Raw genomic sequence first — 24587 nt, 5'->3', positions numbered from 1 at the left:
CACTCAGGCCCTGAATGGAATCACCTCCTGCTCCAGCCACTGTTCAGGGACCAGCAAAGCCTCATGGTAGCCCAGCCTGGCCCTAGGGTCCTGGACCCTCACCTCTGGCCATGGCATTTTGGGAGGTGCAATCTGCCTGGGCCAGGTGGCTTTGCTGGGCCCCGAACAGTGTCTGAGGCAAGAAGGTCATAGGAGGGCAGAGTTCGTAGGATGCAGAGTTAAATGATGACGGCACTGTCATCCCTCAGGACAATTTTTTATATATGTATAAGAGAGACAGAAAAGATTTACAATTTAAATAATTTACAACATTTGTTTACAAGCAACAATATCTGTTGCTGATTTTGTACATTGCATTTTTATTAGACACCAACAAGGAAAAACAGAACATTTGGCACAAGAATGCCATTTTTATTTGTTTGGACACATGAACACAAAATATCCCTGCAGGCTAAAAAAAATACATTGCAAATTGTACACGACCAGCATCTTATCGCAACATGGGGCTGCTAGCCCACCCATAACAGTTTAGAAAGAGTACCTCGTATTGCTATAGACATACATCCAGTCCAAATTTAATAAAATACAATTTTAAACATTACAAGTCTAACAATATAGAAACAAAAAAATTACATCATAAGTCAAAATGAACAAATGCAAACATTTACACTGAAGTTTCAGCCTCTAGACATAGAAATATCATGAAAATGTCAATAGCAAGGTATAAGAAAATCTGTGATATTACAAGATCTTTCCTCAAATTTCACAAGGAAAAAACCTTGCAATTGAAACAGTATTGATACAATGCCCTCCAAACTCTGCTTTCTTAAAATGAAAGTAGAGCTACTGCCTTGCTATTGAGCAAGAAAAATTCTACAGCACATCCACAAAGGTAGTTTGGGGGGGGGAAATGTTAAACACTATCTGAACAAGAGGATTACTTTGGCCCATCTGAAGGGCAAAGCTTTTGATATAGGTAAATAAGCTCTGACATGTGTCTGGAACAAGATACGTACTGTGTGGGCTGGTCTACACTGGAAACACTACAGCAGCATCGCTGCAGTACTCGAAGCACTGACAACTCCCCATGCTGGTGAAAGAATTCTTCCATCGACCTCGCACATTGGACTGGTCAGCTTCACTACGTCCTGCAGGGTGTCGATTTTCCACGCCCCGGAGTGATGCAGTGAAGCTGACCCGGTTTTCTAGTGTAGGCCAGGCCAAGAAGCATGTTTGCCCATCTTTCACAACCTTTTAGGCCCTTTGGATGCAGCCACAGGCACTACACTGAACTGTAGTACTTACAGTAACAATAAGTAAATGGGGCCCCTCTGAATGTCTGAGACAGGCCAACTGGTTCCTTCCAGAGCTTGTTCAGAATCCAACTGTTTACAAAGAAAGCAGAACTGGTTCAAAAGCGAGCTTTCTGCTAGTCTTCACTGTCAAGCGCCCATCCCCCCAACTCATTAAACTCTGCTACATTTAAAATCTTCCACACCACATAGCTAAACGGTGGCCAACAGGCTTTATTTATTAAAAAAACCAAACACCCTAAGAACTACAGCTACAGAATGCACATCTTCCCATTGATTGACACATGCATAACGATTCAGTCAGTCCCAAGGGGTGAATTCAGCTCCTCCGGCTGAACCTCAACATTCAGCTTTCAGAACTGTATACAAGAATATTGCTGCAACTTGGATCTTGCAGTTATAGCCTCCCAAAGATACACACCCTTCAGTGACAACAATTCTAAACCTAAATGCGCTTCAGTTCTCTCTCTCTCAAAGTGGCAGCCCTGCACCCTCACTCGTATTTGAGTCCTATGATGTTCTAACAACACAAGACTGAGTTAGGAAGTTCTTGCCACGCTTCCCAGAGCTAGCTGAGGTCACACATTCAGGCTAATTGCAGGCAAGCAGATGAGAGACTCTCATTTCACTCAATCTGAACTAGGAGTGCTTGGCACTGGACCACTATCTGGCGGTAAAAATTAAGTCTCTTAACCACCCTTAACTATCAGTCACATTCTTGCCTAGTGCATGAATCCAGGGATCTTTGATCCTATAATCTACAGGGTGCTCAATTTCTCTTCAAGGTGCCAAAATTCACCATTGATTGGGTCAAAGTTCATTCTAAAAGGGTTTTCGTATTCTCCCTGAACAAGTATTAAGAAAAGCAGCCATCTAGCTGAAGCAGCAGTCAGTCTCCCACCCACCTGTCCTGATTATTACCCAAGTGAGGTATTCTTTAAAAAAAGTGTAACAAATTAAAAAGGATCTTATCTAAACCTGTCCACACTACGTGCAAGAGCAGAGCTTGCTTCAGTCCCAGTTTCCAACAGGAAAAAAAAGTTTTAACTATTTTTAATGAGGCATATTACTCTGAAAGTAGGTTATAAAACTGTCTTGAAGACTAACTTCAGCTTTCTTAGATACAACTGAAAGACAGCATTTAAAATGTAAACTTTATTTTATTTACAAGCTTATTTAGAAGACTTAAGGGGGAAAAAAACAAACAGCATTTCATATTGCTGAGCTTTGGAGAGGGCTGGTTTCCAAGCTCTGGAACAACACACAACTTAGCAGCAAACCCCACACCAATGGCAGAGAATACAGTGCAATAGCTGGTGACTTTTCAAACTTTTCTTAACTTCTGCAGTGGTGTATTGTTTTGCTAAATTGAATTTGAGAATGAGATCTGCGTCTGTGTCAACTTATATTAACATTAAAAGAATCTATTCTCAATGTACTGTTTGTGGGTTCCAAAAGTATTAAGCAAAACGAAGCCCCCTCTTCCTTTTTATACATTTTACTGAAAAAAAAAAAAAAAAGCCAAGCAAATAAAAAAGCCCTAATTTCTAGGTTGGGACAGAATCAATATATTTGATTTACACCTTTTAAGCATGCTGTTATATGTAATTTGTGTGTGCAACCTAGATTCCCAGGGGGAGAAAATAGAACGCAGGTACCAGTCTTCAGGTTGCTACAGTCACACAATACACTTAGAACTGTACAGATTGGCAAGCCTTTCCTACATATAACACCCAGTTTCCAAGCTTATAAAAAAAGTGGTAGACAGGACACCAACAGTGAATATAAAACAGTTAAAAATAATTATTCAAAAAGAAACCATGGAAGTGCGTCTTTTCTGATTAGTTTCAGAAACTGCCAAGTTGTGTGTTCAGAAAACGACACAAGAAGGTTGGTTGAACTCATGCACAATCCTCAGCTAGAATTTTACACTGTCAGGGGGCTTAAAAAATACTTATTGCCAAAGTTAAACCTTCTATGAGAAAAGTTTTAAAATCACTTAGTTTTATCAAACCACACAGCAGCATAAAGTGGGCACTTTTGTAAAAGTTTGAAAAATATCTAAAAGCTAATTTTTTAAAATATTTATCATTTTTAGAAGGGGAACTGGTTCAGTACTTGTTACCATATCATGGCAGTATTATTTGTAACCATCATAATTAAAACCTGCTGCCAGGTATCACTATCTGGTTATGTTACACATTCACAGAACAAGAACCACCTAGCTGAATTCGCAGTATAGTGCAATTGCTTTGCAGCCCAAGTCTGCAGAGTTTAAAAAGATAACTAGTAAAACTGACAAAACTGCAATACCTGTGAAAGTTAATGTTTGTTAAAAGGCATTTACAGTAGTGAAATCTAAAATCTCCATTAAAAAAAAAAAAAAAAACTATGGCCCCACACAATAGAATGGTTACACTGAACTGGAGTAAAATGTTTTGCCAAAGTATGCATACTTACTAAGCAGTGCATGAAGACAGGGAATTAGTCATCTTGATAAACTAGTGGGATGAGGAGAGAACTTAAAAACCATAGCTAGCAAAATATTCAATAAAAATCTGTCATGCCAAGTCTTTTAAAAATTTCAGGATGATCGGCCTTTTGCGCTTTGAGGTAAAAATTCAGTCCAATGCATCAGAAAAGACAGTTCATGAATTTCTATTACTTAAAACAACAAAACAAATGGCTCAATTGTGTTGGTGCATCAGACTTTGCTGTGAAGTGTAGATTCAGTGCGACTGTTCAGAGCTGCTGGTAGTATGCAGTCTGAAATAAACTGGGTCCTAGCTAAAAAGCAATAGGCATTCAAACCATTTCAGGACTGCGTGGGTTGTTGGTTCCGCCTCGTCTTCCCACAGGGACTCAGGCAAAATACATTGTATGCTGGGTATCGTGGTGGATCTGTACGGCCTTCGCCAGAGCCTGGGGATCCCGGCCGTTGCTCTGTCCTGAAACGTGGCTGCCTTCAGCACTGTAAAGGTGTAGACAAAGGTGTACGATGGGACAAAAATCAAGCACGCACTTCAACAGTTCATTCCCCAAAGCCCTGTACATGCTTTCTGAGGCCACAGAAAGAGTCTGGTCCTGAAGCACTGACTCAGGCCAGTAGTTAATCATGAGAAATCAACATACAGATTAGCCCACAAGTACTCCATCAGTACAGTGTAAGTCAGTCTTTAGACCCTGTTGCATTTTAGTCTAACAGTCACCACTTTGACAGCACATCTTGTCCAAGGATTTCTAAGTGCTTCACCAAGGTTGATTCCTCTCAGCACCTGTGAGCTACTAAGTATCTTCGTTGTAATGGGAAAACAGGTGAAGCCACTTGCCCAAAGCCCGAGGGATTAATACTAAACCTGGATTAAAGACGTTCCTGGCATTTGGACCTCAGTCTTCTGGCCAATGCTACCTCAAATACGCCACCTAAAAAGTGCTAATGGATCTTTAGGGGAACAAAAGTGGCCAGAACCTTAGTTTTATGATTCCTCCCAAGTGCACAAGGTCCTGGAGAAGAAGACAACCTAACTTTCTACTACAGTGCTTTAGCTACAGTAACTCCAATACAAACCCATTCAAAGGCACAGGGAGGCAGAACGGTTGAAGTTACATTTGCAAACTTACAAGACGACAAATCTTAATTTTTCCATAATGAACAAGACTGGAAAGAAAACCAGCTCACCCACCAGCTAACAGAAAGTGTGAAGCGCTAAAAGCATGCAAATGCATCTTCATAATAAACACAATCTTCTGACCTCAGCCGCAGTTCTTTATGGGGGGTTTTATGCATTTCTATTTTATTTAAATGCTTGATTAAGAACTAGCCATCAAATCTTAGAGTTGGGCTTTATGAAGCATAGTCAGTCTAGTGAGAGAGGCTAATTCTTAAAACGTTGTTAGTGTGGGATTGACAATCCTTGGAGACCTATATCTTCTATATATGCACTGAGCAGATAGAGTTCACTGCTTTCCCAAACTGCCTGGCCCCTGGACTGGTGGGATCACAGTTAAGAAGGAGAGGGGAAGCTGTATCCATTTCCCAATCAATTCTTAGCCTCTCAAAACTATCAGACAATCCTAACGGAGGTAGACCTGGATTGAGAACCTACCAAATTGTTTCACACAGAAAGCAAGTTCAAATCAGCAATTGTTATAAAGGGAAAGGAAGAAGAGGTCTCCAAATTTTACTTTTCACTTACAAATAAAACAAATCTTTTTACATATATTCAGTAGTCTACTGGTGTGCTGTAAAGAGACAGAAGCCTTTTACTCTTTACCTGTCATGATCCTTGTCTACAAGATGATATCTTGCTCTAAATGCTACCAGCCTGGCATAGTATGCAGGAGCTGGAATAGAGACGGATCTTGTACAGCGGACGTATGTGTGACACAGTTGATAGGTTAGCAGTTGCAATTCATCTGCAGTGAAACAGTTGTCATCCCACAAGACCTGATAATGAGATGGGCGGCTGGTGCCCTGGTGAAGGAGGCAAATACACGTTTGATTGGATTATGTCAATCTAAAGCAGACAGAGCTATAGATTTCTTGAATCAGTACCATTCAACTAACATTGAGAAGTAGGTTCTAGAGATATCTATACCCGATTGATACATCAGAATCTTAGCATTGATTTTTCATGTGTTAACTAATAGAACTGCAAGTCTGCTCAAACTGGGAACAGAAGCTGTTATCATCCATAAGTGACAACAGCAGATATTTTGCTCCCAGCAGCACAAGTTGATACAGACTGAAGATTACCTGAATTCCTGCATGGCTACAGAGGTAAAAATCAAATTCAGAGGGATGTGTGATGGTGCTGTCCACGGTAGTGCCGGCTGGTACGTTACCACTTTTACCCACCTGTTTGAAAAAAAATAAGCTGTAATTAGTGCAGTTTACTTCTGCATGTGCCCCTTTTACAGCTTTATTAGGATGGCCTTATTTTAAGCAGCTGCTGAACATAATGCTCATAAAAGCAAAAAACCAGTAAGTTCTTTAACCACACTAAGGATTAAACGGTTGTTTGCAATGTGACGGGTCACTTTCTGGGAAACTTGCTATAAACTCCTCTATGTACCTAACCTCCTAGACTTGAGCAGTTTTAACCGTAAAACTGTGGTTCCAGAAAAAGCCCGTACCAGTCAGGATATATTTAAACAGGGCTGTTTAAATATATCCTGACTGGTATATACCCTGGAAGGGCAGCACCATTATAACCGTAGGTGGAAGAAGACCTAAAACTGGATAATCCAGGCACATCACAAGTTCTCTCTGAATGTTTAATTCCCCTTCCTCACCCATGTCCTGACCCTCTTGCTGGGACCTGCAATATATAGGCAATCTTAAATCTAATAACTTTCCTGAGAAGAAATGGCAGTTTTGTCACTCTGATTTGTTTAGAAACACAGAATCACAGAGCAGAATAATTCCACTACACTGGAAAGTAAACCAGACGTTATCCCCAGTTAATTGAGCTACCTGGTCTCTCATTTCTTCAGAATTCCTCCACTTTTGTACACAACAACATTACTTGCCCTTTCAGTTTTGTCAGCACAGAAGAGTCTAGTGTGATGCCTTTTCTGCACAACAATGTAGGTTATTCCTGGTCTATAGTCTTCTTCCAAACTGATACAGGCCTTCCGGATTGCTATCAATTCTGGCCAAGCTACCTAGAAGTAGAAGTGATGAATTCAGTATGCAGGACAGTATTCTCATTCGTTTCCCTCAACTGATACAATTTCACAACAGAAGGATTCAAAGCCCAATTAATTAATTAAGTATGTGCCTGAGGGAGGAAAAAAAAAAAATCAAGTGTTGCTTATATGAGGATTGCTTAAAAAAAAAAAAAAAAAATCTTTTCCGCCAGAGTGGATTAAGAAGCCTCATTCTTACCTTAAGTTTCTAGAGACTTATGTGAAATATGATTTTAAAAAACCAACCTTTTAGAGTTTAAGGTATGAATTGATCAACTAAATTATTTTACACTTACATTCACCCCCAAAGGAACCTACAATGTATTTCTATAGCATATAGCTTTAAAACCTAACAGAGCAACTTCTGAGGTGGAAGGCTGCAGCCTATTAGCCACATTTCACCCACATTGGAGAGGAGGAGAACGTTAAATCTCAAGTACCTCAGAGCAAACTCAGCTCCTCTAGAGAGCAGCGCAGGATTTTTAGCACCCACAGAGCAGACAAGAGGTCTAGTGAAGTCTCTCTCATCCCAAAGACTCCCAGATACAATCACCTACACTCAGTTTGCGTCCCAAGTACTGTACAAAGAGCTGCCTGGATGTGCAGAAGACTCAAGCCTCTAGTTCTACAGGTTCTAGGGGTTTCAAAACTGAAGCTCAGGACCATCAAGCCAGAACCGCTTATATAAAGGGGAGCTCAGGCATGTGTGTCAGGGTGCCATCCATTAAGGTGTCCTTCCCCTCCAGGAAGGGTTCATTTGCCAATACCATTTATATCATCAATGGCAAGACTTCACTGAACCCCAAGGAAATGTCAATCAAAAAACTACCTGTTTCATCTGTCCCTCTGAAACTCCTCCTCTGTAGTAAATGATCCGCGTGGGCTTGAAGCGAGTGGATTTGTAGAACTGGATCAGCAGCTCCCGTACCATGTTAGTCAGGTCCTGGATCACTTCCTGGCTATACAGTAACTCCTGGGAAGTCTCCTGACGGGAGGTCTGCACACGGACTGTAGCACAGTAGCGGCTAGGGTGACCATCCATACTGCCTACTACAGCAGCAATGGAAGGCTTCTTTCCATCCCCAGCGGGAGGGTGAGTGACATCTGCTCCTAGGAAGATCACTGGTTGTTGGAACACAGAGGGCCTGTTCAATTTAAAGAAGTCTTCAAGTCAAAAGGCAAGGAAGGGAAAGAGTTAAACGTAACAAGTCATCTGACAAAGAAAGAGGTTGGACAAGTAGATATGGAGATCTGAGATATCCTAAACAACTGAGAACTTGCCAGGTACTTTACACAGGAGAGTCCCAGCCCCGTAATCTAAAAAAAACAGACAAAAGTGGAAAGGGAAGCACAAAAAAGGCTACGAACTAAGTGACCTCTTTGATAAAGGCAGCAGGCATCTGATCAGGAATCACAACCCGTTTGACTAGGTGCCCCATATGTAATAAAGCAGCAAGCAAAATAAGTTTCTTGCTTGAAGACAATTTTGGATGCAGTCAACCATCAAATAGGTCTAGGGAGTTTGTGTGTTATAGAGGGTCGTGTTAAAACCACGCAGTCATGAGACGGCTGACAATTTCCAACACAATTCAGAAAATGGTCATATATTAACAGAAGACTAGCACTGATGGGACTTGAAAATTTCAGAGTGCTCCCATCTTTTCATTTTATTTTACTCCAACCTTTTGTTTCCCCTTTCAGCCACACTGCTGGGCAAGCCTGAAACCTGAGGCAGTCTGTCATAAGACCAATCCGTAAAACTGTGTTGTACAGCATCAGCATTAAAAATCAGGCACCATCATCTGTCCTAATATAAAAAATAGAAGATTTCTAGCGCAGCCCCCTTGTTTGGAAAGTTACTAAAAAGCAGAGGCCAAAATAATCATTTTGCCAGCTAGGTTAGAGCCTTCAAAAAAGCTTTAAATTTGATCTAACCTTTGATGAGGCACAAGCACATTGTTGATCCCTCCAAGCTTTGCATTTATCTTCAGACAAAGATTGGATAGAGTTTGGGGTGAGGTTTTTACCACATTCTTCACCTGGACACATTGCGTGGCCATTCCTAACAGAGTGTCACCAACACGCTTCACCTCGGCTGCAACAGAAAAGCAAGGTGGTTCTGATTATCAGAAGTATCAACGCACCCTACTTCCCCCTCGCAAGACGTGAAAAGAAGGTCAAGAGTCTGAAGACTCAACAGTGAATGGCCATCCGCTCTTTGCATCTAGGATTATAAAGTAGGGAGACATTAACCAATCTCTAGAAAAGCCATCACAGAAAAAGGTATTGCTACTCTTTGCCCACCTCATCATCATCCACCCTTAAAGTACAGATGATGTACAGTGAGTTAACTACGTGAAACTTTATAATCTCCTCTCCCTACCATACACAGGTGTCTTTCCAGGCAGGATCACTACTATGAGCTGCAGACCAACATAGGTCAACTTCAAGTGTTTGAACATCGGCTCCACACTGTCTGCCCCTTGTGCATATTTGCAGAAACACGGCTGGCCTTGGATTGGCATCCCTGCATCCTTGGAGATCTTGCGCAGCTGGTCTGTGAAACTCCTATAAAACAAATGGAGTATTGGAGCTTTTGGCACAACAGTCTCCACAGTTTCAGTCATTTCAGCCCTCTTGCTGCTGGGCATCTTATCTTCTACCTTGTTCCACAGCACAATCAGTTTTAGATTGCTAAAATTCTCTTTAATTATACCCAACTTAGAGCTTCACTAATGCAGTAGTATTTTTAACTCAGGAGAGACTTTTAATGTCTTCTCATACTGGTAAAGGCTAGGACTTTAACAGGGTTCAGAAAAGAGCTAGATAGATTTGTGGAGGTTAGGTCCATCAATGACTATTAGCTAGGATGGGTAGGAATGGTGTCCCTAGCCTTTGTCTGTCTGGAAATGGGTGACAGGAGAGGGATCATGTGAGGATTCCCTGTTGTGTTCCCTCCCTCTGGGACATCTGGTTTTGGCCACTGTCAATAGACAGGATATAGAGCTAGATGGACTGTTGGTCCGACCCAGTATGGCCGTTCTTATGTTCTTGTTCAAATGTCTTCTTTGCTCATGTAACTCGTGTCTGAATTTTTAGACGTCTGAATTACCCACAGGTAATTCAGTGAGGACAAGTGCCTTTGGCAGGATTGAAGAAATTCAGCTTAGCAATAGCAGGACCTATGCTGAAGTCCTTGTACACAGGTAACTTTCTGACGTCAACAGGAGATTTGCATGGAGACAGTTACATTTAAGTGACGCATTAAAAAGCCATAGCTAATTTGATGGGTCTTTCCTTTCTATAAAATCACTTCACAAACCACTGCAACTCCGTGATTGTTAAACAGCCCACAGTAATACTACCCAACAGTTTAGGACAGGAAGTGGTTTCTGTAAACTGAAACTGCTGCAAGAAATTAAATAGCAATTTAATGCAATAATTACAGTTAAAATTGAAATGCACGTACAGGAAATTCAGTTATGGTTCCAAAACTAGTTAACTCTGCATCATTGCGCATAGAACCGACAAGCACATGATGTATGTAATTTACAGAAGGACAAGGAATTATTGGTGCTGCAGGAGATTGCTGCAGGTACCATTAGAGATTTAATGCCTAAAACAGACATGTCCGTATCAAGCGAAGGAGAGAGAGCTCAGCATCAAAGGATCAGATTCATTAATCATTTAGTTGTGTTCATTTTGTATACTTCAAAGGCAGTTAAATCATTGTCTTAAATCCCCCCAACTTGACCAATTCCACTGAGTCCTACATATTACACAGGTCTTATAATGAACAGAAATACTCCATACATACATTTAAATTACTGACACCACTACAATATCAAAAACAGCCAAAAAAGGTTCTTCAGACAGCTTCCTTCTGCAAAAGCAAGCTAACCCTCTAACAATCCAATCTGAAACAGCTTGATATTTATAATAATTTCTTTTCCTTCCTGAATTCCTAAAATGAAGCATCAAAACCCTAAAAAATGTAGTGCTTTAGCGTAATATTAGAGAAAACCAAGGACAATATCTTATTCTATGGTTTGTAAAGTACCATATTTAGGTTTATGATAATACTAAACATTTAACACTGGTTTAGCTAGTCAGTGTTAATGCATTTTGTTTATGTAAAAATAAAGACATCTAATTGCTGTGGGAAGTGACTTCACTAGAACACTACACAAACACTGAATAGCTCAATAAATACACCTTGGTCGCTGCACTACTAAGGTACTTTCCAACATGAAGGATATCCTGTCTCTGGCCCTCTGGCATCAAGAGTTTACCATCCGAAAGTTCTATTTTAGAACTTTTGGAAGTTATTTGAAGGAGGAGGAAGGAGTTTGGTAGATGTTAATTGGGAACCTGTTCAAGCACAAGGAGCAAGTAAAAAGCAAGTCAGAAAGACAAAGGAACCCACAGTTAGAAGAGAAACATGGGCCAATGCAGGAAGTGGGAGGAGGGTATAGGAGGAAAAGAACAGAGATGTAGACAGTTGCCTCTTCCAAAGATTGCATTTCAACTGTACTATGAGCACCTTAATCCTTTTCCTAGTTTAACAGTTCACAGAAGGTTACCAGTTCAAGTTACAGACTTGGTTATTCACCACCTTCAACTTGCAAGCATTTAAGTTATGACAGGGCAAAGATTTCCTGCTTTTACTGTATTAGATGTGTTCACATCAAGTTAGCATAGAAACATAAGATTAGAAGGGAACCCCGACACATCATCTAGTCCAGTCCTCTGCACTAAGGCAGGACTAAATGTTACCCAGCCCATCCTACTGTGGTGCGTGTTACACCATTAACTGCTGGTAGCACAAAGATACTCACTTGAGCAAGTCTTCCCTGCATTGTTTTTGAGGTGCAAAGCAGGCAACAGCCCAAACTTTAATCTCAATGCCAGCATAGAACTGCTTCCCTCTCATGTCCCAAACTCCCTGGTTTGGTGTAGCTACAGTCTTGTTCTAGATAAAGACAAAGATGACTCAAAAACGAAGTTCAGGCTGATGAGGCAGTGAATAGTATTCTGTATAGGTTTGCATACAAAGTGAACTTTTATTCATTATTCAAAACATTTTTACCCCATCTCTCTACTTAAAATATTCAAGGCAGCTTACAAAATATTTAACAACAGAATAAATAAATATATATATGAAGTAACATATAGGACCCCAAAAAGGGGGGGGGGGGAGAGGGCGGCGACATAAAACCTGCTAAAACACCTCAAGAAGAGGGGGACACACACAACTAAACACCAATAAAAGCAAGGGTAAAAAGGGTAATTAACTTTTAAATTACAGATGGCCTTCCAATGCTTCCTAAGACCAATTCTTACAACAAGCTACTTTACAATAGATACCAACAACTCACCCGGCCCCCATACTGCAGCATCGGTGCTGGCAATACTCTTCCTGTTAACTCTGTCATTTCATTATGGACAACGATGCCAAACTCCTTCAGATACGGATCCGGTCCGCCTACCATACTGTTACTCTTCACCTGGAGATCAGGAGGACATCACCACAACCATCAAAAGTATTGCAGGTGGTGGTTGTTAGTACAATAAGCACAGAATGGCTTAAGCCAGATCCCCTTATGTCAGTGGTCCCCAAACTGTGGGGCACAAGGAGGAATACCTAGGGGCTATGGCAGGGCCTGGGTCAGCCCCCATGAGGGGGAGCAGAGGAAGTACCGCCTAGCTCTGGTCTTCTCCAGCTTGCCCCTGACCCCAGCTATGACCCCTGCTCCCAGCAGCAGCATGATTGTAAGTCCACTTCTAGTCCAAGGAGAAGAGGGACCAGACACATTCTATTACTGCTAAAGTGGGGGGCGAGAGAGGTGCAATAGGAAAAGGTTGGGGGCCACTGCCTTATATTAAAAGGAAAAGAAGTCATTTGCTCTTCAGCTTTTTCTATTCTTGGCTAACCTGCTTATTCACAGAGGTTCCTTAAAGGGATCAGAAATTCTATGGATTTTGCTACAATGATTCAATTGAAGTTATTGGAAAGAAGTGCACAAAACCATCTCTGGGGGAAAAACGTGACACACGCAACTTGAAAATGTTCTATCAAAATCATTTGAAGTGAAAGGGGAACGTTATGACTATTTTCCATAAAGCTGAACCACAGCTACTCACAAGTCTGCTGATTTCTTCTTGCCTGTCTGGGGCAGACCTTGCAGTTGCTTTTATCATAGTTGATGTCTGATTGTCTGTTAGCTTCTTGATACATCGTTGACCTGCCACAATGTTACACACCTACACAGCAACAGAATTAGAGACCACTGAAATTAGAGAATCTCTGAAACACGATGTGTAAGTCACAATACAGTTCCTGTTAAGTTGCCAAGCTCCTTTACCTCAAGTGGTAAATAGGTGTGTTTCTGTTCCTGTCCCACTTGGAGACAAGGAAGATGAGGATATTTCAGCTGCAGACTGTACTTTTGCTTAAAATACTGAGCTACTGTACACTCCATTGCCTGTCCATTTTCCAGCTGCAGAGGAAACCTATAAAAATACACCACTTTGATTACACTTTGCAATGAAGAGATTAGTTTTTTTAAAAAGGGATATGGAGAATACATTTGAAAGCCCCCAAAATTCCCATTTTTATAGTAGTTATTTTTCTGTATGTAAACTTAAGTATAAAATAGTTTCTCACAGGGCATCGGATTTCAGGCAAAGTTAAAAAATTATGGCCTTAGAGAGACATTTTAAAAGTCAAGGTCTCTCTATTCATCTTCTGGAGAAAGTATAGTTGTAGTTCAAAACCACTGTCATCGTTCCAACTAGTCTAATAAAATTAAGTTGTTTTAATATTTTGACTCCTGACTCAGCTACCCTTGTAGAAATAAGACACTTATCTCTAGTAACTTTCACTTTATACAGATGATCGGATACATACGTCTGATGGCTCGCCGGTCGCCTGGTTACATTGCAAACTCTGTATTTTCTCTTCATCTGGCCACAGTGCGTAACCTCTACTTTTAGACCTGAGAATCCAAGACCAAAGCCACAAAAATAAATAAATAAATAAACCGATCACTCAGAGCCTGTCAACCTGTTACTACCTCTAAGATTTACTTTCAACTCAGAAAGATTTGTGGCAAGCAATAGACCAGTTTCCAGTGTCTGCAGTCTGTGAATCGCAGAGCTCACAGGCTTCCAATATTTTGCACCGGCAGTTTTTCGATTACACATTTACCTCGGATTTCTTTGGTAAATTTAACACGCTGGGAGTCTGTAAGAGGCTTTGTCTGTTCGTTGATGTTTTGAATGTCCAGGACCTCACACATGAACTCAATGATAGGCTGGGCACGATAGAAAGCGGTCGCCGATACTAATAATGGAAAGACAGGATATTTAGTCTAAAGGAGGTGGAAGTGGGAGAGGAGGAACTTTCATATGTCATTAAATATGGAAGTTCTTGCATACCATCAATATTGAGCATCATGTTCCACATGGCAGGCCTGACCGACTGATGGAATCCAAACCAAACCTCCCTGCCCCCTCCCAGAGGATGGTAGTAACCTTCAGGAGGAGAAAAGAAGGAACGGCCCACAGGGGTATACCTGATGAAACAGGAAGGGTTAACAATTAGATCCTTTCTTTCATTGTATTCCCTAGATTTGCAAAAAGTTCAAGACCTGATATATGTAGTAGGGACCAGATCCTTTTTGCACACTCATTTCAGTAGTGTTTAAAAGTGTACTAAATATTTCTATAGGCATAACACTTGTGAAGTACTAACACACATGAAGCACATCCGAGTATTACAGACAATAAAAACAGCTAGAAAGGACACAACATTACTGTCAGAACTCAGATAGAATCCATGAGTCCTGTGGGCAGAACAGGGCTTAAATTCAACCAGAGCTGACTCGAGCAGTGCTCTTGAAAATTATTTTAAAGTCTGTGGACGCCCTGGCACGTGCCGCAGGGCGGAAGCCCTGAGTCTCTAAGAAATTTAAGCCATGCGACAGACCTTATTTTTTCTAATGCAAGTGTATATCAAAACCTTACCAAAAAAGTCACACAACAAATCCCTTCACCCCTTTGGCAGCAGTTTGGAGCAACAGCAAACAGGCCCCATTTTAACAGATTAATACAAACCCAGGTGGATTCGGAAATCTGCATTTAAAAAGTACCCACCTCATGGAAGGAAGGTGCCGTGTGATTACATCAAGTGCCTGTACAGAGTCCTCAGGGACTTCATTCAAATGTCCTGCCAGAGCCTCCAGAAGCAGCTGAAGGCTGACCACTGATACCCACTGAATAGACACTTTAAATGTCTGATCCTTCCCCTCACCTGGGAGCGTCACCTCCATGTCCACCTGAACAATCAAAGCAGATGCAGCACAAACATGAATTAACAAACTGAACACCCTAGTGTAACACTAAGCAACACACATTCCCATGGACTTGCTTGGAGGCTCTGGGGGCTCTCTCAAATAGACTGTAATAATGTAAGAGAATTCAAGAGCAAACAAGAATAGCTCCATGGAAAAGTTTGAACTTGATAATTCAGTCACACCAAGAAACTGCCCTGAGATTTCCTTTGTATTACCCATTATCTTCAACTGGAGGTTAATATGGTGACACCAAAGCATTGAAGAGCGCTATGGTTTTTTTTCTCCCAATGAATTGATAAGAGGAGGCTCATTTGTGTCCGTAATAACACAGTAAAGGTACATTAATCTCTAGCCTTCAAATAAATGGTCTGTATTTCCTCTGAAACCAGTCAACACCATACTTAGGGTACATCTACATAGCATCATTATTTTGAAACAACAGACATTATTCAGAAATAATATAGTGCACGTCTACACTACAAGCCTTTATTTCAAAATAATGTCTAGATGGAGGACTTCTTACTTCGACTCATAGTAACCCTCATTTCAACAGGCGTAATGGAAGTCGAAGGAAGAGCATTCTTCCTTCAACTTCCTGCTGTGTAGACAGCGCAGAAAGCCGAATTAAGCCATTTCGACTTAAGCTATGCAATTGACGTAGCTGAAGTTGTGTAGCTTAATTCGACTTTAGCCCTGCTGTGTAGACGTACCCTCAATCACCACAGAAAGCAAAGATCTACCAGAGATGCAAGGTGTTCTTCCCCAGAGGTTGAGCAGACTACTTGAAAAGTGTTCTCTTCCACCATTAGCCTATCGGGTCTTGCTCACATGGTACTGTACCAATCTAGTCCTCAGAACAGACAGTAAAAGTAGCAATTTTTTTCTCCAGATAAATGGAGTCCCTACACAGATTCCACCCAAATTTGGAATTGTTGGTATATATTTTTATCTGATGACATATTATGAATTAGAACACACTAAAATATCTCAGGTTAAAATTACAGAGTTGAAAACATAAGGCTTGATTGAAAGGTAACAGTTCACTAATGTTTATCTTCAGAATGAGTACTTTTAAAGAGGCTCACTAACTTCCTTGACATTGCTGGGAGAATCAAAAGGAAACATCTGAAATATCTGGTAACTGTTGATCCATAAATGCTACATTATACTCTCTGCTCAACTTCCCTTTCCTCCCTTGTTCCTATTGACTCATCTTCTTCTGCTGTTTCCCTTCGCTGTACCTCTGCCACCATTAATAAAAATATATTTTAAAAATAGGAAGGAGAACAAACTGTGTGTCACATAAGCTTCATCAGTTTATTTGCATGTCATGTTTCCCTCCCCCCCATTCTTTGCTTTCAGACTCTGTTTCAGTCTGTTCTGATTAAGCATTTTGGGAGAGTGACTGTCTTCCCGCATGTTTGGACAGTACCTAGCAGAACTGTGCTCCACTCAGAGTTTGGGATACACACCACATCATCAGACATCATCAGACAATCAAGTTGAAGTACTGCTAATACTGGGTTTTCTAAGGTTTTAAGAAAAAATGATTTATTTAAATGTTCAGCTTTAATAAAAATGTTTCCTGCTTTGGATTTACTTGTGAGCAAATTAACACGTGTAACTAAGAACTTGTACTATGGGATTGTAAGTCTATAGCAAGGAAGTGAGCTGCAGAAACCTTTGTTTTCAAGTAGATGGGGAGGGGGGGAATAAGTCTAGTGTAGAAAACTGTACTCTGTTTTGGTTCTGAATGTCAAAAGCAGGTCTGGCAACAACTCATTTAATTGGTGCTAGAGCATACTGCCATCCTGGCAACCCAATCCTATATAAGACATGACTAAACAAATCCATTTCCACCAGAACAGCACACATGCAGCAAAGTACAATTTGTTAGGTCATTTGATAGTCAAGCAGCTAACTGTATTGCCCTTTTAACTGGGTTAACAACCTTTGCACCAAGAAGTGAGATTGTCTTAGTGGCCTCCAGACTGTAATGTGTTGGTTTACACTGCTGAGGCCAAGTTCACAAACACAAGAGCTCCTAGTAAAAAAGAGTCCCCTGAAGAACCCAGATCCTTGGATTTCTATTGCCAATTCATATTGCCGCCACTGGCCTTTGTTTTTTTAATACTACCAACTTGTAAGGTTTCTATTGCATCTTTTATCCCAGCATACTTCATTAACTATACATGATATTGCAGTGTTGGTATAGCAACATGTCACAGAAAGATTTAAGCTGTTTACTACAACACTTACCCTATCTCTCCCAATAGGCAGTGGATGTGCTGTGTACATGTTCCTTTTGCCATCATATCCTGGCTGCCGATCACCAAATATCTGCATCTTGAAGTGTCTCACCATAGTATCTACCACCTCCCTAAAGAGGTATGGCATTGTTTGATAGATTAGTTTGAATAAGAGGCAAATTCAGTGATTCACTAGCACAGCTATTATAATTGGCCATAACTACACTCTAGCCTGAAACCAGTAGTGTACCAGAAACAACAATGCACCTGAATCTGCACATATCCACGTTGTCAGCAGACCCTATGCTCCTGAACAGAAGCAACCAATAATTACCCAGTGGAAACACATGCAGAATGGAAAATAAAAATGGCTTTGGTCCAAAGAACAAATGGCTTCTACCAAAATTCCACCGTTAAATTACAGACCGAAAATACTACTTGGCCCAATGGGAGGTGGAATGTAGGATTGTTCCCTGCCACATATTTCTCAATGCTTTCTACATCTACAGGCCAACTGTAAAAGCTTCTAATATAGCTTTCTCTGAGAAGGATATAAGTTGTTTCTCCACAACACTTAGGGGCTCTAGTCATGGCTCATTGCTACATTGGCAACTATTACCTGCACTGCAGATATAAAACTATACTTGACAGCAGCTAGAGAACTGCTAAAAAGTAGTGTTTCCTTAAACAGAGGCTGTTTTAGTGTTTATTTAACCATCCTTACCTGTTCACTCTTCGGGGCCGTTTTTCTGGTTTGATATCAACATCATAGTGATAAACGTCAATCTTAGGGATCTGCACCTGAAAATGATTGGCTAAGAGACGGATAGGTTTCCCAACAGTTCCCAGGCCGGGGCGGCGGGGCGGCTGGAAGAGGCTGGCTGGAGGCCCTGTGAAAGTCAAAAAAACAAGTTTGAGATAATAAATGACCATGTAACACAATGTCCTCCCAACTGTACAGAGCGCTGTAATTCAGATGAGGGCTCCTTATGACAGATGAGGGAACAAAGACTGAAGTGATTTGCTCAGGTTAGAAGATTTATAAATGAAAGTACTCCACTGCCTTTTAACAGCTCTACTGATTTTCATGGAGAACAGAATTATGTACCCAAAACATACATTACTGCTACTACATTACATACATTACTGCTGTACTTAGTTTGTAAGAAACTACCTTTGCAAACCCCATTTATGAGGTCAGAGTCCTGTGAAAGACTTCACTCTTTTGTATATTATATATACTCTTATCAGTACACCACATATAGTATAATTCATGAATAATAGTTTATTATTATATCCATTATAGGCATCCATAGATCATACACACAATTACGATTTTAATTACTATGATTCTTGGCATGATCAAGTGATTAGAAGTCCAATTTTTAGCTAAAAACTGATAGCATCTGGAATTGGTGAAGCGTTTTTTTTTATTTGATAATAGAGATTAAAATATTTTAAACAGGACTGGCACAAACAGTTGTGTGCATTCCACTACAACAACAAAAGCTGTGCTCTTCACATGCTAGTAGTGAAATGCTACTCAATGTAAACAAAGCTCAGTCCAATTTAAAATTCCAACACAAATATGGGAATAAGGAGACAATGTTTTGTTTAAAAAATGTAAAATGTTTTAAACAAAATTCTTAGCATACAGCTGTCCATGTCTTATTAATAGACCAGGCCAAAGCAGTTTACAAAAATCTGGGCTTTAAAAAAAAAAAAAAAAAAGAAGTATTTTTACAGGTTGAAACTCTAAAAACCGGGACTCTCTAGTTCAGCAACATTAGTGGTCCAGCATGCCCATGAATATTCCTGGGCCAGAGAGTCCCAGTGACCAAGAATTTGGCAACAGAAGGGCCTGTGGCTGGAAGTCCATCCAGGGCTGGCAGCCACGGCAGGGCCAGCAGTCCGGCCACAGTGGGGCCAGCAGCCTGGCTGGGGCTATAAGCAGAGCTAGTCTGTGGGAAGGAGGGGGGTGGCAGCTGGGGCCAGGAGCAGAGCTGGGCAGAGAGAAGCCAGAATTGACCTCCCCAGGTTTGGAAAACTCCCTCGTTTGCCAGGGAGGTCCAACCTGTACTGAGAAAATCTGCAGAGACTTCAAAAAACAAATACATATTTGAACTCAAGTTAGCCAATAATGTTTTGCCAGTTTCCTCAAAGGTATAAATTGGAACAGGGATGTTACATAATTTAATGGAACACTTATTTGAAAGTCAAATTAGTCTCTCTCTTTTTTTAAATAACTAATGTTTAAACACTTCAACTGAAGTGACAATGAAAAAATCTTTTCTGTTTATTTTTTGCATTAGACAGTATTCTGTCGTCACTATTTCACTGTTCCCCTTGTGTAGGCAGTTTTCCCTGCTTGAGGTTTTTGCATAGCAACAAAAAGAGAAGAAAATGTTTAAAAACAGAAAAGCATGACTGTAAAGCCAGAAAAATTGGTAGGATAACTTAGGACAAATGTAATAACTGAAGATGCTTTAAAAGCTTTTTTACCTGACTAGATTTCAAGTTCATAGTGTCCCTTTCAGTCAAGGGGCTGACAAATAGAGCGTCTGAATTTATTCTGGAAGAAGTGAAGGAGTGTGGTGCAGAGAACAAACATGATGGGAAACAGCTTTACCTTAGGGATGGAGCAATAAACTTTCATATCCACAACTAAATCTCAAGAAGCCATAGACTTTGGTTTTATAAAACGACTTCTAAGTCTCTTCTAAATGGCCAATTTTTATTTATAGATTTGCGACTATTAACACTATCATATTTTAAATGTTAGAGTTTTTAGAAGACGATGCTCCAAGTAGATATTGTTCATTTGGTATATCAATTCTCTTGAGTTGAGAATAGCAAAACAGCTTTCCTTGGCACAGATTTTGTCTTACTAGATCTCAAATATAGAATATACACCATTGGCACTGGACCTACATAAATAGTTCTTTTAACAATGACAGCTCATTGTAGGACAGTTTCATTTTAAAAAAAAGGTAAAAAGCATAAATCATTGAGGGCCATCAAAGTTTGCTGTGCTTGTTTGGGTACCAGAGAGATGATCCATTAATCCTGTGCTAATTAGTTTGAAGCAGTATAGCTTTTGTGGGCACTGATCTGTTAAGAGAGATTAAATGACCAAGTATATTTACGCATTTACCTTCTTCAGTATTTGCAAGTTTTGTAAATTATGAATCAAAACAATTCCAGACATTTGTTGTCAAGAAGTTAACATTACATCTTCTCTTTATCATCATTCTTATTCTTACTGATACCAAGTATTAAATGCTATTTTCCATCTGAAACCAGAGCTTCACTACAATTTACCATAATTTTAATTTTATCCATTCAATTTCACTAGGATAAATATTTGTATCCCACATGCTTGCTTAAGTTTTCCTGACACGTGTGAACAGCCATTACCAAGTTATCTCCAATGGGAAGCAGATTTACACAAACGAGAGGACCTTTTGGAAACATGTGTATTTATACTACATCACACATTGATTATCAGACTGTAAAAATTCAAAGTAACACCTATACCAGTAATCTTTCTAAACCTCTCCCAAGATTTGAATTAATGAGGACAGATTTTGTCTTCAGGTCAATAACTTATTGCTGTAGATTTTGAAGAGTTCCTGGAAATATAAACTATAACCAGTGTGCAAACATACATATTTAGGGCAAGAAACATGTCTTGTACACATTTTAATCTTTAATCATTTTCTCATGACATTAGTCACCAAGTTCTGCATCCAATTAAAAAAAAAACCCCACGGTTAGTCATCAATAACAGCTTTAGTTTTAATGCTCAGGTAAATTTTAAGATTTAGTCAAAACTCTTTCACATTTGACACGCCTGCAAAAGTTGGGTATGTTTTTATGACACTGCCTAATTATGAAATTTATTTGCAACAATACTGTACATCTGTATGCCAGTTTTTAAACCTATCACCTTATTGCTCTTCTTTCACATTAAGTTACTTCCTAGGCTAAGGCTGTATTTTACATAAACAACAGAGTCTTGTGGTACCTTAAAAGACTAATAGATTTATCTGGGTATAAGGTTTCATGGGCAAAGACATCATGCTATGTTATACATCTCATGAAGGGGGTCCTTGCCCACAAAAACTTATACCCAAATAAATCTATTAGTCTTTTACAGTGCCACAAGACTCTTTGTTGTTTTTGCAAATACAGACTAACATGGCTATCCGTTTGCTACTTGCTGTATTCTACACTATCAACATTTTTAAGAAATCAAATCATATTGTAGAATATATAACTAGAAAAACTCCTGTAGCAGTCTGGGTGGTCTGTGATGCAGAAAGTTTTAAGTGTATGCAAAAAAGAATTGCAAAATTTTACATGCAGATTCAAGTTCCTCTTTAAAAAAAAAAAAAAAAAAAAAAAGACAAACTGCAGAGATACCCTTAATCTGGTTTCATGTTAGTATCACCTCTGCCAGAAAGACTTCTACCCTGATCATCAGCAATACTCTTGCACAATCAAATTGCAATTTGTTACTTACAAATCTAGAGGCAGAATGAGACAGTCATTACATTCAGGGCATTTTTAACAGCATGGCCTCACCTGTTCTTATTAGAAAACCAATAAATATTTCTTACGAAATACTCAACTGAACAGTATAGAACAGAAAGTACCAGTGACTTGGAAAGGCCCAAGAGCTGCAGATGGGGTGAATTACACATTGCAATCTAGTTCGCAAATTATTAAACACACCGCAGCAAAAAAACATTTCGAGAAGGTGAAAACACTCCGGCTGGAAAGTTACCATGGGCAGAACTTAAGAGGGGGAACGGAATTTTTCCTGGGTTTCCTCACCCACCCACAAATACGTCACTGCTAGTAATACCTCCCCTGTCTTTACTCCACACCAGAATACAGCCACCAACACACAATAAATAACTGGACGTAGAGCCCAGCACGCAGCTTGCTGGCATCAGGTGCCGGACCTCCCAGACCTGGCACCAGCAGGCGGAAACAGCTTGCTTCCCCCCTCCCTGGTGCATTTAAAGCCACTCCAAAGAAGAGCAAGGCTATTCTCAAATAGAGGGCGTCACATCCCTAGGCTGAGGGGGCCCCCCCTCAATGTGACCCCCCCCAATGTGGGGGGCATGGAGAGAGGGCGGGGCCGCAGGCAGCACCCACCTACACCTGGGCTCTGCCCCCATCCCTTGCTGAGGGAGCAGCCCCTCCAGGGGAGGCGGCCTCAGCAGCAGGCTGGGCACCCCCTGACGCAAATGTAGCCAAGCCCCCCCCAGTGTCACCCAGACCCCCCCCCCCTCCAGGCCAAGGCCCTGTCAGCGCGGGAGCCAGGTCCCGAGCCCCCAGCCTGCCCCCCCCCGGGGGGGAAGTTGCCCCAGGAGCAGCCGCCCCTCCCCTCCCAGGTGCGCCCCGTCGCTCCTCACCGGGTCCCAGCGCCTCCATGGCGGCGGTGGCGGCCTCGCTGCGGTCCCCCCCGGCCGCGGCCGCCACGGGCCCCGCCGCCCCCGGCCCCGCCGCCGCCGCCGCCGCGTATCGCTTGATCTCGGGAATGGTGGCGCCGGGTGAGGCCGGTCCCGGGAACGGGGACGAGGGGGAGGGGCGGCGGCACAAACAAGCCCCCGCTGCGGTGCCACCGAGCCCGAGCAGCCACCGGCGCGGGAGCGCGCCCCGGAGACCGCCGCGGGGACGCGCGCGAACCTTTCCCCTCCTCCCCCTTTTTTTCCTTTTCGCTGCTGTCGTGAGGGGGGCGGGGGGGGGGGTCGCGCGCACCGCTGGCGGAGCAGGGTTCGGAGGCCTGGCCCCGGGCTCGCGCTCGCCCCGCCCTCTTCCCCGCCGCGCGGGAGCGCGCGCCGCCGTCACCCGCGAGGGCGAGCGGCCCCTGCGCATGCGCGGCCCCCCCGCGGATCCGGCTCTTTAAAGCCGGCGAGCTGCCCCCGCCGAAGTGTACCCCGCTCGCACTGGCCCCCAGCTACCCCGTCGGGTCTCCCCCACCGCTTCCCCTAACCCTCGCCTATCCCCCCACAGCGGCACCCCCAAGTACCGACCCCCCCACCAAAATACCCCCGTGCCGCCTGCCTAAAACCCATCCCAAATAACCAGCCCCCCCCCCCACACAAAGCCCAACCCCCCCATGGACTCCAAACCACTGCCCTCCAGTAACACCTCCCCCTTCCCCCCAAATACATACCCCTTCCACAAAACTCACCCCCCAAACCAAATGAAACGTCCCCAAACCACCCACTGTACCCGAAATCTTTCCCCAAATACCTCTTCGCAGCACACCTCTTTTTCCACACACAAAAAAACACCTTTCCAGAGCTACCTCTCCTCCCACCCAACCTCTGGGAATGGGCACACACCCCTCCTAAATTGTCCCCAAACTTATTTTGGAAGAATAAATAAAGATTGCCTATCTCCTAGAACTGGAAGGGACCTTGAAAGGTCATCAAGTCCAGTCCCCTGCCTTCACAGCAGGGCCAAATACCATCCCTGACAAATCTTTACCCCAAATGGCCTCTGCAAGGATTGAACTCACAACCCTGGGTTTAGCAGGCCCATGCTCAAACCACTGAGCTATCCCTCCATAAGAAACACCTTATGCTGAAGATTTGATTTTTTTTAAAAAGACCTCATGTCAGTTAATATCTTAGATGATGGAAACTTAAATAAAATGAACCAAGTGGGTCACTTCTAGCATCCCTCCTAAGTCAGAGGAACAGTTGTCTGGCTGCAGTGCACTGGCACAATGCTCAAGTGCTAAAATAGTGAGCCACGCAGAATATCTTAACCAAAAACAGGAGGTAAAAGGGCACAGGGAGGCTGACTTACCCAGGGCCACACAGGAAGCATGTGATGGAGCAGGAAGTTGGAACCAGATCTCACAAGTCCTAGATGAATGCCCTACCTACTGGATCATCCTTCTCCCATAGGCGGCAAGTTGTATAGGACCATGATGCCTGTCCTCCACCAATGTT

The 24587-nt window shown here is 41.9% G+C and overlaps 1 protein-coding gene across 2 annotated transcripts; it reads right to left on the bottom strand.

The window, feature by feature from the left end:
• Positions 1-339: 339 nt before the first annotated feature.
• Positions 340-23383, bottom strand: LOC102448031 (argonaute RISC component 4). 2 transcript variants are annotated; one of them, XM_075909073.2, is made up of 18 exons: positions 23037-23383; positions 18335-18500; positions 17621-17741; positions 15162-15343; positions 14445-14581; positions 14215-14349; positions 13915-14002; positions 13370-13517; positions 13149-13268; positions 12383-12511; positions 11843-11976; positions 9388-9572; positions 8940-9099; positions 7834-8149; positions 6846-6980; positions 6070-6171; positions 5588-5787; positions 340-4284 (listed from the first exon to the last, which is right to left on the bottom strand). In XM_075909073.2, exons 1-18 carry the CDS (start codon positions 23053-23055, stop codon positions 4176-4178), a joined length of 2586 nt encoding a protein of 861 aa, XP_075765188.1. In that variant the 5' UTR covers positions 23056-23383; the 3' UTR covers positions 340-4175. The 2 variants fall into 2 exon arrangements, with proteins under 2 accessions (XP_075765188.1, XP_006110792.3); XM_006110730.4 differs by lacking the exon at positions 23037-23383 and having other exon boundaries at positions 18335-18822.
• Positions 23384-24587: the final 1204 nt, after the last annotated feature.

This window comes from Pelodiscus sinensis, chromosome 26, assembly GCF_052426305.1.
Source record: "Pelodiscus sinensis isolate ZL-2025 chromosome 26, ASM5242630v1, whole genome shotgun sequence".
Lineage (NCBI taxonomy): Eukaryota > Metazoa > Chordata > Testudines > Trionychidae > Pelodiscus > Pelodiscus sinensis.
Note: the sequence above shows the minus strand (reverse complement) of the source record. Positions and strands in the feature narration are given on the sequence as shown.

Coding starts and splice junctions, on each gene's coding strand:
- LOC102448031 (XM_006110730.4), bottom strand. CDS start 18,543: ATGGTCATTTATTATCTCAAACTTGTTTTTTTGACTTTCACAGGGCCT. Junction 13,518..13,914: donor CGACCGGCGAGCCATCAGAC/GTATGTATCCGA, acceptor GTATTTTTATAG/GTTTCCTCTGCAGCTGGAAA. Junction 6,172..6,845: donor GTGCTGACAAAACTGAAAGG/GCAAGTAATGTT, acceptor TTTTTCAAACAG/GTGGGTAAAAGTGGTAACGT.